General features: G+C 41.0%; 1 protein-coding gene across 4 annotated transcripts in view; it reads right to left on the bottom strand.

Annotated features, from left to right (window-relative positions):
- Positions 1-23,693, bottom strand: part of Ppp2r5e (protein phosphatase 2 regulatory subunit B'epsilon) — a 145,292-nt gene that overhangs the window by 61,609 nt on the left and 59,990 nt on the right. For 3 of the 4 annotated variants that reach the window (XM_048415378.3, XM_085697526.2, XM_048415376.3), the window contains exon 3: positions 5,462-5,658. In XM_048415378.3, coding sequence (XP_048271335.1) covers positions 5,462-5,658 — 197 coding nt within the window. Of the gene's footprint in view, positions 1-5,461; positions 5,659-10,577; positions 10,786-23,693 lie in introns of all 4 variants that reach the window. The other variant, XM_048415379.3, reaches the window with a different exon arrangement.

Raw genomic sequence — 23,693 nt, 5'->3', positions numbered from 1 at the left:
ACACACACAAATATACCAGTCTTCTACTTCAAGGCTTCTGATGGATCTCCACTGTCTACAAGATACTTCCACAAACTGACACACATTAACATCTTCAGCTGTCCAAACTTGGTGCTCATTTGTGCACATGCGCACAAACAACTGTTAATGCTACAACAACACGGCACCGCATCTCCTGTATAGCAAGTGGTGTGGGGATTCCCTGGTAGTTCAGTCACCTGGAAAATCTTTTAATATCCTATTAAGGCTTAACTCATTCTGGATACTCTGCCATGACCCCACACACACACCTACCTCGAATCAACCTTCTCTTTCTCTTTCTTTCTTACCCAATATATAATTCTATTAGTATAACATCTTTTAATTTGTTCATATTACACTTTCTACTGTTGGCAGGAAATAACCGCCTTTTTTAATCATCCAAACATTAATATGCATATGAGCCGGATATAGTGGCACATGTACGTAATCTCAACACTTGGGAAGAAGCTAAGGCATCATAAAGTGAGACTGACTTAGGCTACAAAGTAAGTTCTTGCCAGCCTACACTACATACTGAGGTCCTGTCTCAAACAAACCAAAGGCTGGGAATATAGCTCAGTGTTGAAGCACGATTAATTAAAGCTCAAAGACTGACACTGGGGTTCAACCTAAAGATTGGAAAAACAAAAGCAGCCAGTCACTGGCTCTTACCTTGACCTCAGTCCAAACTGGCGATTCTGCCTCCAGGAATCTCAGAATAAGACTGAGAGCTGTCTCCTCCCATTTTATATTCCTCTCTAGTGCTGGGATTAAAGGTGTGCATCACTGGGATTGAAGGCATACACCTCTTGGTTTCTATGGCAAACTAGTGTGGCTACTGGGATTAAAGGTGTGTGTCACCACTGCCTGGTCTGTAAGGCTAATCAGTGGGGCTGTTTTATTCTCTGATCTTCAGGCAAGCTTTCTTTATTAAAATACAAATGAAATGCCACTATATAGTGTTGTGATGTTTGCCTAGAATATATAATGTCCTGGGCTTGACACTCAACACCACCATTTTTTTTTTTAAGTAAAAGCATAGTATTAAATCATTCAATAAATACTACCTAGAACTAACAAAGCCAATGCTTTTACCAATGAGACTATATCTCACATTTGGAGTACCCTCAAATGAAGTATTTTTTAGAAAAGATATGCAAATACAAATATAGATATAAAATCTACATAGTTCAACAGGGCAGTGGTGGTGCACGCCTTTAACCCCAGCACTCAGGAGCCAATGGCAGGCAGATCTCTGTGAGTTCAAGCCCAGCCTGGTCTACAGAGCTAATTCCAGGACAGCTAGAACTATCACACAGAAAAACTCTGTCTCGAAAAACCAAAAAACAGAACAAAAAATACAAAGAGAGAGAGAGAGACCAAATTTAGATAAATAAAAATGAATAGGCTATTAGAAGACAATAAGAATTCTAAGAAATATTTCAAATGGATACATGTGACAAAACCAAAAGACATTATAAATAGAAGGTAACTCAAAGAAAATATGCCATAAAAATATATGACTCTAGAGAGAATGTAGCGTACAATATAACAAGGCCTAAAGTAACAAAAGGTCCTGATACCTTTTTCCATTAGAGAAGACACCACAAAAATACAAAAGAAACCACTTACCTAAGTGAGCAGCTACTCTGGGAAGTGACTAGTAACCCTTGAGAAAGCCATTCTAAATGACTTGGACAGTGTCGGTCAAAAGTCATCCGTTTCAGAACTGGAAGGATCTGAGATATCAGCTCCCTTCACTAAGAAGAGAAGAAACTGAAGCTTGGGAGAAAAATGAGTTACCAAAGATTTGTCACTAGTTAAGATGAGAAATACGGGCAACAGCTTCCACGTGTTCTCCCTGGGACTCTGCCCTCTATAACCACTCTTGCCCTGATGGTAGGCTGCATGATATGCTGTTGACTATATTTACATATAAAATGTTTTCTTTCATTCTAGTAGCCTGTGGGTGGTGCCCAGACTTCATTTGTATGATAAAAGTGGCTTCCCAAATTCATACCTTCTTTTCTACTTCATTTGCCCCTTATAAGAAAACCAACTCTCCAAGTATAGGTCCCAACAGGTTGGATCAGCTTTGGGTATTAAGGGTGACAGCATGCCATGTCATCCTGACTCATTACTCATCCTGGTTTTCAAAACCCAGCTAGCATTTCATTAAAAACACTACGACTTCCTTATCCAGGAAGTGGTTTCATTTCACAATCACAAGAAAGAGGAGCATGTAGGGGCAGGTGACTACTCCCCAGGCAGGATCATATTGGAGCTACAGAAATTGAGAGAAATTAAGGCAATGGAACAGAATACATCCAGCTGATAGAGAACGTAAAATCTATAAACAGGGGTCATGCATATTCAAGTATCTAATAGCAAAACACAATAATGTTATTTACTAGTGATAATGCACGCCTTTAATATCAGCACTAGGGAGACAGGTACGGGTGGATCTCTGTGAGTTTGAGGACAATCTACAGAGGGAGTTTTCCAGGACAGCCAGAGTTAAACAGAGAAACCCTGTCTCAGAAAAGAAAACAAATGCTATTTACTAAATATTCTGCCATGTGATAGGGACTAGTCTAAGAGATTTACACACTTTATTGATAAACTTCATGATCCCCACCCCAAGAGAGGCATGACACAGGGAGATAAGCAGTTACAGAATCTCTGCACACAAGAACGTTAAAGGTGGGGACAGACAATCAAAATGACTTTTGGTTCCAAGCCTTCTTACAAAAGAAGGCAGTAAGCACACTGTCAGCCTGTACACACACACTGAAGTTCTGAGAATGCCAATGTACACACGGCACAGTCATTTATTTAAGCAGACTTCTCAGTACCATATGAAAACTGAGGACCCCAAAGAGAAGCAATTCTCAGACATAAAGTAAGGTGGCCCTTGAACTCAAGAGGGCTTACTTTCTATTCTATCATAAGAACTTCTTATCTATAAATATTCCAAATTGCATAAATGCCATAGCAAATTAGCTGTTAACAAATTCTACAAATTATATATGAAAAGATAATACACATCTGAGAACCCTACACAAAGTGACTTTGAAGTGCTCTAGAACAGTATGCATGAAACCTATTCAAAGCTCCCTAAAGCAGGGCTCAAGAATGTCTTAAAGCAATATAAATGGTTTAAAGGAGATGGGAATGAAGGACATGAAACAATAGACTGTCTACCCAAAGGATCTGAAAATGTACGCTCCACACAAACACGCGGATTTCCAGAGGTACTTTACTTGTAACTGCCAAAATGGGTTTGAAACCAAGGTACTCCGTAGGTGAATGAAAAGACTGGCTGAGGCACACATGGGATATAACTGCACGGAGAAGAACTAGCTGGCCGTGTGTGATGGTTCACACTCTAATTCCAGCCCTAGGGAGACTGATGCAGGGCTGTTGAGAGCTTAAGACCAGCCCAGGCCACAGAGCAGCTTCCAGGCCAACCTATGCTACTATATTTAACCCACCTCAAAAATCAAAACAACAATGAAAAGGCATAGAGGAAACCAAAAACTCTACTAAGGGAAAAAAGGCAATCTGAAAAGGGCACCTTCCCGATTCAAAAAGCAGAACTATGAAGACAGTAACAGTAACAAGGTCAGCGGTTCTTAAGAGAGCAATGGCAGCATGAAGCTGCTATGTGATACTGTAATGGCCCATTCATGTCACTGGACTTTTATCCAAACCCAAAGAAGGCACAGACCCAAGCACTGTAATCTGGTTGATTCCAGTGTACCAGTGTAACTACCTATTATAACAAATGTGCCATTTGGGATGGTGATAGCAAAGGCCACACGAGTGGCGATGGGGGCAAATGGGAAATCTCCGCACTTTCAATTTTGCTGTCTACATAAAAATAAAAGCCTACAATCTTTAAAAAAAAAAAAAAATCACTCAACATACACGTATCCTTTTAAAAGGATAAACTGCTAATTAAACACAGTATATTCATACACTGAAATACCAGGTAGCTATAGAACAGTGTGGCTTTACATGTACTGATAAACTGCTAAGTGAAAGAAGGAATGCACACAAAGTCGTGCAGCACATCATTAGTGTGTTTACACAAGTATTTGTGCAAACCCATCGGCATATGCTTCTGTTCTCATGAGCTAGCTGCAGAAAGTCACAGAACAAAGTTATAAGCTGAGTGTCTCTGAACACACAGGTAAGCTCACACCAAGAGTGCACACTCTGCAGTGTCTGGCTGGGAGTTTTGCAAAGGACTGCCCAACAGTGTAACTGGTGGGATCTGAGACTAGACCAACCTTTCTCGTGTGGGCTTTCTTCCCTCTTTTAATATGCTCAGCATCGTATTTGTGGCCTCTACCTAGCAGATGGTGGAATTACTCTCTTCTCATAAGCTGTGACTACCAAACATGGCTCTGGACATTGCCAAAAGTCCCCTGTGAGGTGTAAGTGTTCTTTGCTAAAAAGCAACAACAGTAACAGCTAATTTACAAAACACTCTTGATAACATATTACTGTAAATTAATAACAAATCCAACTCATATATATTTAATGTCTCATATATATTTCTTTCCCATTCCCCCTCAGATCTATATAGTTGTCACATACCAATCACTATCACATGCTCATCTTTGAAAGTCCCTCCCAATGCTGAGCAGGCATTCCACATGCCTGTTCCTCTAGTGGGCTTCCCAATGATGCTCAGGCCCTTTCGAGCCTCTGCAGCTACACTGCATGAATCAAGTTACCAGCCTTCTCCATTCCTCCTAAAACAATAACCTCTCAATTCACAATCTTCTCAGATGCTAAGGAGGGCAACCACACCACAGAAACCTAACAGTCAAATTTTGGCTTGATTTTTAAAAAGCTAATGTAATTAATAACACAGTCAAAATATAATTGTTTGCATTATACAAATGTTTCTTCCTGTAATTCCTAAGGAGCACACAGAGTGCCAGTGTTCTAACATCATGAAAGGCATCACTCCTGACTTCAAGGGAATTACAGAGAGCGGGATTCATCATAAAGCCGAGAGAGGCCTTAACTAGATTCTCTAAATCACATTTTTTTTAGGTATAATGCCATTTCTAATATGCCACAATGAAAGGGTGGCAGGAGTTAAGATACTCAACAGGCTTGAATATTTTCAAACAGATCTAAAACTGGTTGATTCTCTCTCCCATGTCTTTGCGGAGATCCAAGGCACACTGGCCTCAGCTTCACACTCTGAGGTCACTCCTTCCGTGCTGCAGTCGGTGAGATGGTCTGGGTTTCATCACCATGAAATCATGCTCTTCAAATCCTAGTGCTGTGCTTGCATTTAGCTCTCAGGAAGTTGGCCTTTGTTTGTGGAAGAGACCTCGGTGACCTCACTGCAATCAATACACCCATGAGTGGCTATGGAAGATGCTTAAGAGTGTCAGCGGCGAAAAAAGCAACTCACCATTCTAACTACTTCAGGGTAAGTCTGCTCTGTCAGACAGCCTCTGCTTATTGTAATGTAGTCCACCAGTTCATTAAGAGTGGAGCGCTTGTATTCTTTCATTTTTAGATCAGATAGCGTGTCCATGAAGTCAAAAATGACACAGCACTGCTGAAGTTTCTTTAGGAACAGTTCAGGCTGCTCTGAGGTTGGAACGTCTGAGAAAAAAAGAGGAAATGGTGTAAGTCTGTCATCAATTCCAGGCAACAAGAATTCTCTGAGAAAGTTACGTCAAAAGCGAACTCAAAAGAACAAGACAACAGTATTCTTGTTAGCATATACACAGGCAGGAGACACCGTAAGCACCCCACCAGAGACCCACACAAGTGACTGCATTTGCTATTCTGCAACTGACTAGATCCCAAGAGCCACCTGCAGGTTAATATAAAATTTAGCCAAAAACACCCCAATGCCAATATCCTTAATATCTAAAATCACTGAGAAAGGCCAAGCTTTCCCTTATAAAGTAAAGCTACCAGTTTTGGGTTAATTTAAATTCATTTACCAAAAGACTTCAGAGCAGAAATGCCAGTCTATTCTTTTCATGTTGACATCTTTGTTGTTTAAAGCAATGGCTATATGTGAGTTTTCCTTTCAGTTTCTTCTGTTTTTGTTTGATTCAGGTTTGGGCTATATGAATTTGATTTGTGAAATAAACACGGAAAAACAACAAAATGAAATAATGCGAACAAGTATGCCAACGCAGGGAAATAGCTCAGTTGGTAAAGTGCTTGCACATGCATGAGGACCCAGGTTTAACCCCCACAGTCACAGGAAAGTTGGTAGGCATGGGAATGCACATCTGTAACCGCTAACTGAGGCAGCAGAGAGCAGCAATGTCCCTGGGCCTTGCTAGCCAGCTAGCCTACCTAGCTGGTAAGTAAGCCCCAGGTCCCTGGGAGAGACTCTGTATCGAAAACTAAAGTGAATGGCTTCTGAGGAACATACTCAAAGCTGACCTATGGTCTCCACATGCACACACAAAAAGAGCACATCAGAAGTGGTAATATAAGAACAAATTTCACTGAAGTCTTTATCTTTTGACCCATGTTCTTCTTGAGCAGTGAGAAAAACCCACTTACATCTTTATTAAAATGTCCTCGGAGGGCCAGCAAAATGGCTAGTCAGGGAAAGGCATTTTCCACAAACCTGACAATCTTAGTTTAATCCCTGGAACCCACATAATGGAAGGAGAATGCCTACTTTACAAGTTGTCTTCAGAGCCCTACATGTGTGCTATATTTATTAGTAAAATTAATAAATAAAATTTTAAAATAGTTAAGTGTTTTCAGAATAGACATCTGTTCTCTTTTCAAACATACAGCGAATTAGGGGCTAGCAGATATAGCTCAGTTTGGTAGCGCACTTGCCAAGCGTACACTAGTCCTTCCTTCAATCCCCAACACTGCATGAACTCACAAGCGCTAACACTGGCCTGCAATCCCTGCACTTAGGACAATAGAGGGATCGAGAGTTCAAAAGCATCCTCATGCCTGAAGCCAGCATGGGCTACATGAGACTCTACTATCTAAGGGGGGGGGGGGGGCGGAGGTGGTGGCAAGATAGTTAAGCAGTTAAATATGCTTATTACCAAGCCTGACTCCCTGAGGGAAAAAAAATAAGATTCTAAAGTAAGGCATCAGAGAAAACCAGAGCAAAACTGTCTTCTGGACAGGAAAGGATCATGCACTCATGAACTCAGAGCAGCTGTAGATGTCTGCACAAGACCTGCCCAAGGCCAAGCCGGGCAACAGTCTAGCATGGAGTGCGGAGAAGGCGTTCACAAGCCTTTTCCCCTAACAGAGGAGCTATGGACAGCTGATGACTTCTGGGGGAGGGAAAGTCGGCTTTCTTAAGTATTTGGCTCCTGGTAGGACAACAGTGACCAAGATGGTGGTCCCACATCCAGGAATATTGAGACAGCACAAACTAAAGTTGAGGGAAGGGTAGCGAGGTAAGGTTGATATGAAAGAACTTTGAGGGAAAAATGAGGGGGTGAATGTTCTCAAAATCATTTTATGAAAATCACAATAAACAAAAATATTTTTTAAACTACATAGTATAGCCAAAAGTAATATCACAGACTTTAATCCCAGACTTGGGAAGCAGAGGTAAGTGGATCTCTGTGAGTTCAAGGCCAGCCTGGACTACATGAGTTCTAGCATAGGACTTCGTAGTGATTCTGTCTCAAACAAAACAAAACAAGAACCTGCATAATATAAATTTGAATCCCATACCATAACAAATTGCTCTAAGGATATAATTCAACTAGCAGTGTTTGCCAACTCCATCGACTTGATTTCAAATGAGAGAGAGAGAGAGAGAGAGAGAGAGAGAGAGAGAGAGAACAAATAGCTCACACATTTAGCTCAATGATATTTCTAAAAGTGAAATAGAAGTGTGGGGTTAAAATCCTCTGGCTAGGAAGGAATATGCTCTACAGCTGGCTAGTCTACTTCTCCCACTTCTTTCTACTTTACCCACCCCTACCCTATGCTGTAGCTTCCCGTAAATGGCAATGAGAATTAGGATCAGTGTAGTGGTTTGAAGAAATGGCCCACAGAGACTCATCTATTTGAATGCTTGGTCCCTGCTTGGTGAAACTATTTGGAAAGAATTAGGAGGTGTGGCCTTGTTGGAGGAGGTGTGTCACAAGGGGTAGCCTTGAGATTTCAAAAGCCAAAATTATTCCCCATTAGCTCTCTGCCTCCTCTTTGCAGATAAGGATGTAAGCTCACTTCAGTACTGACCCTGCCTGCCTGCTTCCACACAATCTACCATGATGGCTACCGACTCACCCTCTGAACTCAGCCCTGTAAATATTTTCTTCCGTAAGTTGCATTGGTCGTGGTGTTTGTCACAATAGATAAGTAACTGACATGTTCAGAGTAGGCTCTACTGCCAGCATCCAAGTGAATAATTCATTAATACTGAGAATACATTTAGAGGTAAGCAGGTGGCATTCTATTTTAAAAAGAGAGCAAGATGATTATTGAGATTTCACCATGAGTTATGGAACTGGGAACAATGCTTGGGTCTAGCCACACCCACATGGCCGCCGTGCTACTGAAGGACTCCAGGGCACTTGGCCAGTTTACCCAACACCACAGAGGTAAATGGAACAGAGAAAACACTTACTACTCCAACATCAGCTAAAGGTTAAAATCTTCAGGGGGGGTTTAATTAATCCAAATTTTGATAGCCTAGATTTAACAAAGCCCCCAAACCAGACTGTCCACATGGAGAAGGCTTACAAGTACATAGGAAGTCTGGTACATCAGTAATTGACAGCTTTTTAAAGAGCAAACCATCATTTGCACAAAAACAGTGTCTGTGGTCACTCAATAGATTTACATATTTAACAATTCAAAGCATTCAGGCAGTTGGCATTTAGAAGCTTTTTAATGGTAAGCAGTTAGAATCCATTCTTTATTCATGCAAACTGATCCATCAGACAAATCTGAAGCAGGCTATCCACCTACTAGATGAGACAATAACAACATATTTATTGGATGTACTGAGTATATTCTGTGTTCTAGTCTAGGCACTTAGACACACTAACTCTCATTTAATCTCTACAACGATATACATGAATAGGTGCTATTTTCAACTTAATAGATGAGTAAATCAAGACAGAGAAATTCAATATCTTGCTCAGAATCCTACTGCTAATAAACAGTAGAGACATGATTCAAACCCAGGCTGTGTGGTTCCAGAGCCTGGACTCTTCCACACCATGCAGTATTCAGATGCACAGAGACAAAGATTACATTCCAGAAAACAGGGTGCATGCAATGGCAGCAGCAGACGAAAATAGAGAGAATCACAAGTACGCTCCCAGCACAACCCCATTCATCAAGTAGCACACTGAGTTCCTCCTTAGCTGCCTCCAGAGCTTCCCAGACAGAGCAAAGGCTTCGCTTTCTATTCTTTATCCTTTATCACAGATTAAATTCTTCTAAAAAGGCCTCCCTTCATTAAAGAACATAAGCAGGCAGGACAAACCACAGGATGCGGGGGTGTCCCTTCAACAATTTGTATAGTATCAGCCTGAAAGAAAATTTCCCATCACAACTGAAGAATGAGCTATAAAATCAGTTGAAGAGCCAGGATAGTATAAACTCAAGCACTCACAACAGCCTGGGGACCATGAACAAGTCTGTCAATCTCTCTTTCTCTCTCCCCCTCTCATCCCTCTAACTCTTGGTGGTGTTGATGGGGGGTGATCCAAGCAAGGAGCTCTTCCTGTACGGACTGACCCTGACACTGCACTCCAGAACTAAGCTGCCCCCATCTCCATTCCCTTATCTCCCTAGTCCTAGTGGATTATGTAAAGATGGGCTGAACAAGGGGACCAGAGGAGTGCTGTGTAGTCCAGAAGATTTCAATGAAGTAGAAGTTTAATATCTATGGATCACTCCAAAAGCAGACATACTCTTTCAAGATACACTTATTTGAATGGGAGCAGAGGGGCTGGAGAGATGGCTCAGCAGTTAGGAGCACTGGCTGCTCTTCCAGAAGACCCAGATTCAATTCCCAACACCCACCACAGCTGACAACTCTACAATTCCAGTTCAAGGGGATCCAACACCTTCACAGACATACAAGCAGGTAAAACACAAATGCACATAAAAATAAATAAATTTAAAAGGAAGAGGAGAGGACTAGGTACCCTTCTCCCCTGCACTTGAAAAGAGAGAAATCTCATTTAATCACAAAAAGGTAGTGTTCAGCCAGTACATTCTGACCACAATGTGTAAGCAACAGTTGCAATCTACTTCCCAAATCCAAATCACCCAAACATCTAAACACTTCAGAAGTAACTTAAAATTGAAGGAAAATATTAGGCCTTTAGAAATAAATATAAATTATTAAAAGTTAAGGTCATCTTAGAATCGCCAAGCAGGCACTCAACAGATCTATCACTATTTTCCAATGGAATCCTTTGATCTACAAAAGCCATCCTGCCCCAGAGAGTTCCATGGAATCATAACCATTAATAACAAGAAATTGATAAGTGATTACATAATAGCATGAAGGTCATTAGCACAATGTCTCTCAGAGAGAATAAACTGACCTAGTTATTAGAGTGTATGAGGTTCCACCAGGTCAGGTTCCATCGATCTGGAAGGCCATTAAAGTTAAACCATCTCCAGAAGGATTCTCACTGAAGAAGTCACTGCAGTGAGCAGCAAAGTTGAACCACATGTCTTCCTCTTCCGTTTTTGCAGTAGATGCTTCTCCATATTTCTATCACCATCTCACTGCAGCCATCTCCCCATCAGCTGCCACCCATTAACAAAATAAAGACAATGTTCACTTGGGTGCTGTTATCACTTCTACTGTTAGGCATTTTTATTTCATAAAAAGCATTTTGACCTTGAACTCACTGAGATTTGCCTGCCTCTACCTCCAGAGTGCTGGGATTAAAGGCGTGTACCACCACTGTCTAGGATACAACTATTAATTTTTTAATGCATCAAATAATAAAATCAGGCTTCAGCCTTAGGAACTAGAGCAAAACATAACGTACATTCAAAATCATTCACTATACAAAATAAGCAAGACTCTAATCCAAAACCAGACTGGTAACTAAAGTACTGCATTCTTTTTTATTATTATTATTATTATTATCATCATCATCATCATTATTAAAAATTTACACCCCTGCCCCACCTCCCTTTTCCCTCCCCCTCCTCCCCCCCCATCCAGTCCTAAGAGCAGTCAGGGTTCCCTGCCTCGTGGGGAGTACTGCATCCTTCACCTCCAATTTTTACTTGTGTATTCAAATTGGCTGTTGATGGAGATGGTAGTGGGTGCCGTTATCACTTCTACTGTTAGGCATTTTCATTTCATAAAAAGAATTTTAGATGATTTCATGTGTAGTCAAGGCTGAAACTCACTGTTGTTAAAGCAAGAACTTTAAAATCCTTTTATTCCCTTCACCTCTGAAACCGCTTTGGTTTGTTTGTTTAGGGCCATGGTGAAAACTTTCAGTCTCTTTAGCCAAGGAAGGGCCCTGAAAAAATCTACACCAGTGAAACCTTTCCTTCTTGGCCTCAGTCATAAAAGCTGAAGGCAGCGTTGGCTGCATTCAGAACTCTTGCCAATCTAGTGGGAAGCTTTCAAAATGCTTTTTTGATACTAGTGCCCACTTTTCTATATAGCTTCAAAATTTAGCTCATAGAATGGCTTACACAAAAACAATACTACCAAAACCCTGAACACACGGCCATTAGCCACAGAAAACTAAAAGAGCCATATGGAATTGTCCAGACACAAGAGAGGGGCCAGCGCTGTAATAAAGGACACTTACCATTACAATGCATGTATTAAACTTCTAACTCCCAGAATGTCCATTGAGCAGCCACTACCACTACTGCAGTTGAAGAAACTGGTGTCCAGAACAGTTGAGAAACTTGCCCAACATCACAATCAACATCGCTAATAAGTAAGGGCTTAGTTCCTGCCTCCTCCCACCCAAAGTCTTATCCCAGGGCCCACAAGAGGGGTGGCGGTGGTGGCTGTGACAAATAATAGTCACTAACCACCGCCATCATTACTAGACTAGAATCTGCTCACTGTCAGGATTACTGAATTCTTTAAGAAGAGTTACACTGGCCTTCCTTCAAATACCAGTATGTTGTAAAACTGAAAAGCCTACAACTAGTCTTAAACAAATGAATAATAGAGATGATCTAGCTTAGTTCTCAAATCATACTTATTATTTATTATTTATTACTCCTTTAGATAATGAGCATGTGTTTATTATTCTTTCCTGGAGCTCTTCAGTTTTCTTCCACAAAGCCAACACATGTGGTCTAATTTATAAACAAAATCCAAAGGTCACTACTGTAACCACACACTAGAGTGACCTAGGCAGCAAAATCCTGCTGTGAGGCCTCTGTGTTGCTCTGACACTATATTTGTAACAGAATAAACAGGAAAAAAATAGATGCGGACATAAGTCTGCGGACACACACACTACTGACAAATATTTTTATTCCCGACACTTTGTAAACTTCACCTTTTAATGTCAAGGTAATTACTGAAGCTTGACGGCACAAGAAATGAAATACTGTTAAGTTCTTCAACCTCTAATTATAGGTATAAATTACTTTGCTGTTACCAACTCACCACAGGACATAAGCCACCAAAGCCCCTTACTTACAAGGTTAGTGTCTCCACTATTAATTCATTTCCTGAGGGCTTATTTCCAAGGATGGAGGCGCCAGCAGCATTTGCTTATGTGACTTCCTGGAGCTTGCTGAGCTGGAGGGTGGCTCAGTGAATAAAGTACTTGCTGTGCAAGCATGAAAACTGGAGTTGGAATCCCCAGAACCCATGGCAGGCAGGGAAGTGTTGGTAATCCCAGCACACTGGAGGCAGAGACAGGGGATCCCTGGTGCAAGTTGGCTAGCCACATTCAAGTAGACATACTGAACTTTATTACCCCCATGTAACTTAATTTTTAATTTTAACTTAAATTTTTTTCCCCTAGAAAGAAAATTATACTAAAGAATAGAGGAAAATATAAGTAACATATTTAAGAGAGAAAACTATTTTAATGTGTAGTCCTGAAGCAAATTTTAAAACTATGTTAATTTTTAATGATACAAATTTATGAATGTAAAAAGTAGAGAAGGCCAGCTTACATAAAACTGTCTCTTCCTATTAACATCAAGTAAAATACTGCCTCGTTTTCTAAAACTGCATTCAAATGATTAAAAACTAGATGACTTTTAAGAATAAATACTGGGGGCGGGGCTAGAGAGATGGCTCAGCAGTAATAAGCACTTGATACTCTTGCAAGGGACCCAGGTTTGATTCCTAGCATCCACATGGTGGCTCATTGTCTGTAACTCCAGTTCTGTGAGACCTGACACCTTCAGGCCTGATCACGTAGCAAGCATGCACATAGTACATATTTATACATCAATGTAAAACAACATACACCAAAAATAAAAAGAATAATTTTTAAAATTAAAAATAAAGAGACTAAACAGTGGGCTAAGGAAACGGCTTATTTTGCAAGTGTGAAGACTCAAATTCCACCTCCTGCACCCACGGAAGAGGCGGGGCCTGGCTGCAGATAACCTATGTACTCATTCATTCACCCACTCACTAAATAGCCACTGTACACTTATCAAGGAAATTCACAGACACAGAAACCCTAACCTAAGTTCAGCATGGTGGCACATGCCTTTAAACCCCACTACCCAGGAGGCAGAGTCAGGCAGATTTCTTCAAGTTCAAGGCCAGCTAGGGCTAGAGATGTTGTATTACTCCTAACCATTACATTCCAGGGGAGGTAGGGAGGGAGATGACTAAAAATAATAAATATATCTATTACATTATATGATACATGTTTGGGGGTAATAGTGCATGAGACAAAGCAGACTACATATGCTGGAGCTGGGAGGTAGAGTTTTGAGCATAGAATTCACCTGAAAAGAGAAATTTGAGGCCAGATGTGATGGCGCATGCCATGGGCAGGCAGATCTCTGTGAGTTCGAGGCCAACCTGGTCTATGAAGCAAAATCAAAGACAGCCAGGACTGTTACACAGAGAAACCCTGTCTCAAAAACAACAAAAAAGAGGGAGGGAGGGAGAGAGGGAATAGATTGCTTGAGATTGATTTGAGAAAGAATATTCAAAGGAGGTACAGGAGACCAGCAAAGAAAATGTCTGCAAAAAAGCATCCCACTCAAAGAAGCAGTAAATGCAAGGACCCTTTAGCAAGAAGGAATACGATGACGCCAGAGAAGGAGTATGCAGAGGAACCAGAGAAGGAGTATGCAGAGGAACCAGAGGGAAGGAGTATGCAGAGGAACCAGGGGGAAGGAGTATGCAGAGGAACCAGGGGGAAGGAGTATGCAGAGGAACCAGGGGGAAGCCAAGCAAATGGGTCTGAGTAGAACTGCAGTCAACAGAAGGGCAAGAAATGGAGAGCACAGGATCACCTTGAGATTCTGTCCTAGACTTCACACCTTTACTGTTTACTAAGTTTAGTTTCCTTATCTGTAAAACAGAAAATATATTTTACACGGTTGAGTGAGGATTAAATGAAAGGCTATCTATAAAGGTAGAAGTCCTTTTAGGAAAAAAAATTCTTTGACAAAAACTTATAAAGTATCTATGAGACACAAAAGAGCAAATTTTCTACTTTTATCTTTTATGATTATTTCTACAGGGAATTCCTTACATTTTAATAGAGCTTCAAAATTATTTTAACGGCACTTTTAAAATAAATTCTCAAGTATTTCTAGAAAAGTGAAAATTTTGTTAACATTGTATTCTAGGAATATCTATCTGGACATATACACAAACCGTAGCTGTCTTTAAGACAGCGACAGGTCTGAGCGCACAATTAAAGAAAGTCAGCCAACAAATTTCCTGGATGTGTGTGACTGAAGCCCATTCTTTCACCCAAAATATAAGCAACAAAAACTTCAAAGATTACTTTACATATGCCACACCTGTAAGGTGAAGAAAATATAAAAGACCAGAATAAAAGGTCTGCAGGAAGCACCTATTTGGTTACATGATACAACCCACACAAAATAACTTCCCAATAAAATACGACACTGTTTTCAAATTCCACTGATTGAAGACCTTTTCTCGGGAGATTACTTCTACAGGGATAAAACTGGTCTAAGCACTTCCATTTGTTTGGAGGATTAACATCATTGTGAACCATTCCAGAATGAGGTTAGAAACAATGGGGAGGGGGAGTGTGTAGAGACAGACAGACAGACAGACAGAAGAGCGGCCAGATGAACAATTGAGCTGCTAATTTACAACATATAGTCCAGACTCCTCATATACACTATAAACTTTTACAATATGATTTAGAATACCAAAATAAAAAATAAAGCATCAACCCAATATTACAATGCCAGCTCATAGGTGCTCATCAGTTGGGAGTTTTAAATATTAGATCTTAAGCTCTTAAAAATGACATAGCACTAAGTCAAATGACCTCTAATCCCAAAAGTATCAAAGCTTACATTTATAATTAAAGTCATAATCTGAGCAATAAAACCTATGACAGCATGTAATACAGGCCCTAATTATGGAGCTATCCTGTGCTCCATTTAGGATAGCTATTACTTAACATACATTAAATACAAATGTAAAGCCATATATTAGTTGAGCAAATCCAGAATTACAATTTGAAATAATCAGGTAGGAGAAATAATATCCACTTAAAATCCCAGTACACATAAAGACATTATTATTCAAAACTGAAATAGAGAAATTAAATATATGTATTTCAGTATGTGATTGTACAACTCTAAAACCAAAATGTGGAGAATGATAACACAGAGATTCTTAAAAGGGAGAGAAGCTCCTGGAAAGCACTGTCAGAACAGAAGGTGCTGTAATATAGGCAACGGTTACGATGTGATATTAGCTTTGGCTCAGATATATACACCCAAGTCCCTTCCCTGCTTCCTTGGGACAGACAGGCACTGGAGTCTGGAGCTATGCATGCTGATGATGCGTTTCTAAGCCCCAGGTTTTCATAAATTCAGCATTTCTATGTTCAATGTCAAACCCTAGGACTTAGTTAAACATGTCACTGGGTAGTTCAAACATTCCCTCTTCTGTTACCCTGGAAACAACTTTCCTTTCAGGTAACATATTACTGTTTATGAGCCAAATGAAGTGTGGGAAATTTGAGCCCATTTGATTAAACACAGTCAGCAGAAAGCTAAAATGGAAAACTAAATTCACTATCTCAAAAATCTACCAATTGTAATTCTGAAAAACATCACAGAAATATTTAAGATTTCAGACATATTAGACTGGAGGGGGCGGGGAGAAATTCTGCATTCTTCCAGGTGGTTGAGGTGGTTGTGCGGCTCATGCCGACCCAGTCTGAAACAAGAAGAGCTGGATTCCCACGGGCTTCACATGTACCTGCTGAGCAACTGTGGGTAACGCAGTGCGACAGTTAAGACCGCATGGATCCCAACACTGGCACTGCTTGGCTAAGGCTCTGATGTTTGAATGAGGGCAGCGGAACTGCATCTATCCTGTAGTACTATCTATAAATATGGCAGCGAATAGAGGGGCACCTGGAAGTCGTTTAGAACACATAAAATGTTCAATAAACTTTAGCTCCTAAATTACTGTTAATAAACAGAATGAGTCTAAAAATGAAAAATTCTCAATAACAGCTCAAGAATTTCACAAAAGACAATACAACACAAACTAGTTCATGCAGTACTCAAGTACAGAAAACTTTAAATGTGTTTTCTGAGGGAGTGTTTTAGCGGCAGCATGCCTGTACACATAAATCTCGGCATCATTAAAAAAAATAAAGAAGCAAGTATTTCTAACTTGTTGGTACATTCAATTTTCCCTCCCTTTTTTGGTATGTCTAGTTTGTCAAGCAACATTCAAATAAAATAATGTAGAGTTTAGTCATTACGATCCACTGAGATTACTTTACTTGATAGAGAAAAGGCAGCAGTGCAAACGAGGGATGTGAAACAACCCAGCTGGTAAGGCATGCAGTAGCCAACCACGCGGTAGCTTCTAGGCCCGCTTCTTGCCCCACCATGCAGTTAAAGCGCTCAAGTTATCAAGCACTGCACGCAGATGGCAACGCCCCTTGGCAATGGCAACAGTGCAACAAACCCAGGGGAGACTTTTTTCCGGGGGTGGGGGGTGGGGGAGGGGATTCGACACAGGATTTCTCTGTGCAGCCCTGGCTGTACTGAAACTTATTCTGTAGACCAGGGTGGCCTAAAACTCCACCTGCCTCTGCCTTCTGAGTTTTGGGATTAAAGGCATGCACCACCATGACCTGGCTAGAGGAGACTGTTCTAAGTGGCACTCTCAAACATTTAAAAAAAAATTCTTCTATCTTCTATCTGTACACCAGGCACCAGGCTCACTAGGATATGGAAAACAAATTAAAAAAAAGTGTGCTTCTGGGCTGGAGACATGACTCAGTAGTTAGGAGTATTGGCTATTCTTCCAAAGTACTTGGGTTCAATTCCCAACACCCACATGGCAGCTCACAACTGTTTGTAGCTGCAGGGGATCTGGCACTCTCACACAGACATATATGTAGGCAAGACACCAATGCACATAAAATATAAATAAATTAAAAATCTCAACTGGGGGGAAAATGTATGCTTCAAACTTCTGATGAAACCAGATGTGGTGCGGGAGAATTGTCTATATTCTGTCAATCATGTATTTTAATAAAACGCTGATTGGCCAGGTAGGAAGTATAGGCGGGTCAATCAGACAGGAAGTAGAGGTGGGGCAATGAGAATAGGAGAAGGCTAGGGAGGAGGAAGCTCCCTCCGCCATTCCTGCCCAGACCACCGAAGCAGCAACATGTGAGCTGACAGCTGAAAAAGGTACCAAGCCATATGGCTAACGTAGATCAGAATAATGGGTTAATATAAGCTATAAGAATTAACAAAAAGCCTGAGCTGATGGGCCAATCAGTTTATAATCTTATGGAGTCCTGTGTGTGATTTTTATTGGGGCTTGCCAGCTGCGGGGTACTGGGCGGGACAGAAACCTCAACAAGCAAATCGGCCTTCATGTTACACAGATGTCTTATGCATAGAGGACCCACATATCCAGAGGGGTTGGAAGGACAGGATGCTCCAGAAACTGCTCATCTTTTGTATACAGCATGCCTCTCTCAAGTATCTTTAATACCAGTGTCAAAAGCATTTGCTTCTGAATGAGAAACCAAAATAAACAAGGGTCACTGAGGCCAGATCGGGTGGGGGGATTCACATTCTGAAGAGCTAATTCCTGGTTCGGAATAGTTTCTGAAAATCCTGAACGAGTCATCCTTTCCCAGTCATTCCATGTGTATATAATAATAGTAAAAACTGACTAAGCATCCACTCTGCTGCAGTCTCCATTCGCAGCAGTTCAGAGTACTAACTCCTTAAGTCTGCTCCCTACTGTTACAAGACAATTATTTTGCATATAGGAAATAGTCACAGAAATGTGACTTCCCTACCAGCACACAGCTAGAAAGGTACCCACACACACTATTCCACCTCTGCTAAAAGTCATGGCAACAACTCCAACAGTTTAAAATCCACAGCATGTGCTGGGGTGGAGGCGCATCTGTCAGAGTTAACGTTTTTTGTAGACGTCAACACAGTCAGGCATGAAGTCATCTATTTCCTGACAAAAGGCAAGGGTGACCATAACCTCCAGCCAGCTTGCTATTTCTTGATATTTAAAAGATCCCCCTATGCTGTTAAGGTCTCTCAAAGAAAACCCCACGTCTTCTCTGTCTTTCAGCATTAGCACTCCCTTTGCACCTACACTGGCTTGCTTCAAAGACATCCACGGTCCATGTGTTTCAGAAGGGTAGTAAGTGTGTTCTTGTTTCATTTTGTCCTGGAACACCTGTCATTGCTTAGTTCCACATAAGTTTTGGGGGTGTTGAGTCTGACTGTTCAGATCTTTGTTTTCACCAGCACAGCCTAAGGTCATGAAGACCCAAGTAGATGATATGCCCAGTTAGTAACGGGAGTTAAGGAAAGCATGAAGGAGAGAGGCCAAGAAGACATCCAGTGTGAATGAGCATGTGAGCAGGTTACAAGGAACAGGAGAGCAGACCCAGAAGATTTCTACGCATTCTTAATGAAACATGTCATTCACAATCCTAAATAACCATGTAAACTAAGCTGGCTAGGTTTGATCTCTCTGCAATGGAGAAATGTAAATTTCATCAAGGATGTATGATTTACTCAAAATTCTAACATTCAAGACATATTTTATGGGCTACACAAAAATCACTCCTTCCACACAAGTGTACATTATTATACCCTAACAAAGGGTTTCCCTGCTAGAGTTGATTCAAATACTAAGACTTCAAATCAAATTCAACTATTTAGCCAAGTGAAACTTACATTCATCACTAGATGGTTATCAGTTCAGAAGTGTCCTATGCCCTACTGCACATCAGTCTTACTGGAAAGCCATTTTTGTAGCTTATGTATTCCATTACTGCACTATTTACCTTAATGAAAACACAGATCATTACAGTGGCTGGCAGCCATGGTACTGTTAACTTTCCTTACAATTCCAAGTGCTTCCCAACCTACTTACAACTGAGAGCCATAAAGCAGCCCATCACACTCTGATGAGCCATGTGGAAGATCATAGTGAAAAGCAGTCATAATTGAATAAGAAGTTACATTATGATATCTGACCAGTGTCCACAGATACTTTGAAATTAGGAACAAGATGAATGATTTATATCAAAAGTATTAGTCTTATTTTTTTAATACACAAATATCTGTGAGGTGACTCAGCAGGTAAAGCTGCTGGCCACCATTTAATCTAATGGGTTGTTCCCAGGAATATCATTCATGAAGGCTACATAAACTACTAAATATGTAGATCACAGACAAAGTAACCACCATCTGTGGTATTTCATAAAAGAATAAATGTTGGAGGGCATGGATTATAGCTCAGTAGCAGAGTGCTTGTCTCTCATACATAAGGCATTAATCTCTAGTACTACAAAATAATTTTTAAAAGAAACACACACACACACACAGCACAAATAATTGCCAAGGAAGCAGTTAGTAAAACTACTTGCTAGGCAACACATGGACCTGAGTTCTGATGCCTAGCACTTACATAAAAGCCAGGCTTAGTAGTACATTTCTGTAATCTCAGTGTTAGGGAGGTGGGAACAAGAGGCTTCTCTGGCCAGTTAACAAAACCAGAAGAGCTTAGTTGATCCGGGTTCAATGAAAGACGCTGTCTCAAAAAATAAGGTGGTAAGCTATTGAGGAAGATACCTGATGTTAACCTGTGCTCCTCACACATGCACGAGCACACGCACATACACATGCAAAGAGACAGGGAGGGAGGGAGCAAGGGAGGGAGGGAGGGAGCAAGGGAGGGAGGGAGGGAGATCATTACCATTTAAATTAAGAGAGCATGTAAGTGAGCACACATCCAGACCAGGAAGGAGGTGACTCAGGGGGTAAAACTGCTGGGCACCAAGCCTGACAACCTCAGTTCTACCACTGGGACAGAAATATTAGAAGGAAAGAAAAGATACCAAAAATTGTTCTCTGATCTCTACATACATGCCACAGCACATGTACACCCACAAACAAACAATAAATAAATGTCAAGGAGGGAGGAAGGGAGGGGAGGGGAGGGGAAGAAAAGAAGGAAAAGCAATCATACTTTGTTTTATATATGGTTAGACTAAGAGTACAGAGATGGTAAATGTCCAGGCTCACACAGTTGCTGAGTGCCAACTGCTATGAAGGGCTGACAATGAAGGCTGGCCATGGACGCTCACACCTGCAATCCCAATATTCTGGAAGCTGAGGCAAGGGAATTGCAAGTGTGAGGTCAGCCTGGACTACACAGTCATACTGCAAAACAAAACCAGGGAGCGGTGGCCGTGCGGGGGTGGGGGTGGGGGGGTGGGGGGTGCAGACATCCACCTCAGCGAAACTCACCCAATACACTATCTAAAAGCAAATGTAGAAATAGTAAATAATCAGCACTTACTGAGGATTCTCAATACATGTCTCAAACTGCCAGCTTGCCATGAGAACAAAAGCTACAGCAATTAGTATACATTGGGCCGATACAATGAGTCAAACAACATTTATAGAAATTACTTCCTAGTATCGCAGTTTACAAATGGAGAAAGTAAGGTACACGGAAACCAAGTATCTTACCCAAGGTCACAGCAGCAGTTATAGAGAACACAGCACCAAAGCCTGTTTGTTCTCAACATCAGCAGGTGAAATGCTCTAAGTTCCTAAAGGCCACATCGAGTACATGACAACATTCCGTAAGTAATAGATTACTACCAGTGCCACTCAATTTTCACAGTAATCATGTAAAATGAATATAAAAAAATGACAAAAGCAAAAGAAGGTAAGGAAGAGAAAAGGGAAAAGACCAATAGACAATACTGCCATAACAAAAACAGGAAGTGTCAGTTTTGAAATAGAATGACTAATTAGGGGCTGGGGAAATAGGCTGGTAGTGAAGCATCTGGTGGCTCTTGCAAAGGATGTAGGTTTGGTTCCCAGCACCCGCATGGCAGCTCACAACTGCCTGTAAGTCCATTCCCAGAGGATTCAACAACCTCGTCTGGCCTCCTTGGACACCAGGCACCCATAGTGCACAGACATACATATAGGCAAAACACCCATACACAGAAAATTTCAAAAATGAAATAAGTTAAATGATACCTGTCAAAAGTTTTAGTTTAATCTGTTTATTAAAATAATTTTCTATTGTTTTGATTTATTTTTGAAAGAAGGGAAACACTAAGTTAAGCAACAGAGGCAAAGGTAAAGGCAGGAATGGGAAACTGGACACTGTCTCGGTTACTATTCTAACACCATAACCAAGGCAAATTATAAAAGAAAGCATTTTATCAGGGGCTTGTTTATGTTTCGGAGGGTAAGCCTCTGACCATATGGCGGGGAGCACGGCAGCAGGCAGGCACAGTTCTGGAGCAGGAGCTGACAGATCACATCTGGTCCACAGTTGCAGCAGGGGAGAGAGAGTGAATAAGACAAAGCCCCCCTCCAATGACACACCTCCTCCAACAGGGCCATGCTTCCTAAGTCTTGCTAAACAATCTACCAAGTGGGAACCAAACTTTCAAAGATAGAGTCTATTAGGCCAATCTCATTCAAACCATTATAGATACCTTATCTATATACATTAACTGTCAAATAAATACACTGACTCCTTTTGCAAGTGAGTGGCCATAAGATTATGGATCTCTTGTCTATACAACATAGTATCTTACTGGAAAACTCTTGGTAAAATGCACTCGGGAAGTAAGAGGCAAGAAGATAGATACCTGTGAATTCAAGGCCAGCCTGGTCTCCATGAGGAGTTTGAGGCTTACCAGGGCTACACAGTTAAGACTCTGTCTCTAAATCAATAAATAAGGAATCAGAAAACCCATAAATTCATATAGGGCCAACAATTGTAAGTCCCAAATGCTCTCAGCATAAGCATGAACAAACCACTCCACACTGTTCTCTCACCTTAAATGGAAAGATAACCATTCTGGGGGGAAAAAAAAAACCTATAAATTATTTCTCTTAGTAGCTGATAATCTGCTGAAACCACTAATAAGGGCAAAAGGGGAAAACCACATAAAAGTTTAATGATGCATATATACCTGCCTTGTAGACTAGACCCAAGACTATTTCAACTATATTACGCATCAAATGACAACTTCAGGTCTTTGGCAAACAAGGCCCACAGATGTTAAATACAGCAACAAAGGGGGAAAACAAGCACATAGAACAATTTGAGTCTGAACTGTAGAACCTGGTTCCCTCCACTGACTAAAGTAGCAGTCCTCAGCCGGGGAATGGAGGTGGGGACGGGAGGGGGGGGGGGGGGCGGGGGGGTGGCGCGGTGGTTCACAGGGGTTACCTAAGACCATCGGAAAATAGATATTTACATTAGAACCACTGGACTAAAGGCACTTCACTGTATCCAGCCACGGGGAAAGAACACCAATTTTGGAGCAAACAAGGAATAAGGAGAGCAAGAGCACTTAGTAGGGAGCAAGCAAGGAATAAGGAGGGTACAGAGCACTTAGTAGGGAGCATGCATGCACTCTGCACACAGCAGCCACTGATACTAACATCACTATGCTATCTTTGTAGGTGACTCAGTAGTTACACTCAACATTCTTAGTAACACTCCCTTTGTCAGCAGTCTTTACCAGTCTTCGGCATTTGTGTACAGCTGAGCAGAGTCACTGGTAAATATTGCAAGCAGAGAAAAACCAATGAAAGATGGCAACTGTAACCAATGGGAGAATTTCTTTTACAAAGCACTTTTTGCTCTGTGTACTATAACAGCATGCTGTATATCACTCTTAAAATTCAATTAAGTGAGCTGCAACACTGTGGGATTTAAAATGAAGCAGAGCAGAAATTTGTACAGCACTGTTTCGTTTCACTTTCTTACTGATTACATTTGCACTTCTGTATGTGTGTTGTGTGTGCACACACATGTACACGTGTATACTCACACATGAAGAAGGCAAAAAAATCAATTCTTTACTAAAAATTTTTTTAAAAAATCGCAAATTACCTAGGAGAGCTCTTTCCATTTTTGTTTGATTTAGCATTCACAATAAAGATAAGACGCATTAATTAAATGGGTTGTACAG

This window comes from Myodes glareolus, chromosome 11 (genome assembly GCF_982192425.1).
Source record: "Myodes glareolus chromosome 11, mMyoGla1.1, whole genome shotgun sequence".
Taxonomy (NCBI): domain Eukaryota; kingdom Metazoa; phylum Chordata; class Mammalia; order Rodentia; family Cricetidae; genus Myodes; species Myodes glareolus.
Note: the sequence above shows the minus strand (reverse complement) of the source record. Positions and strands in the feature narration are given on the sequence as shown.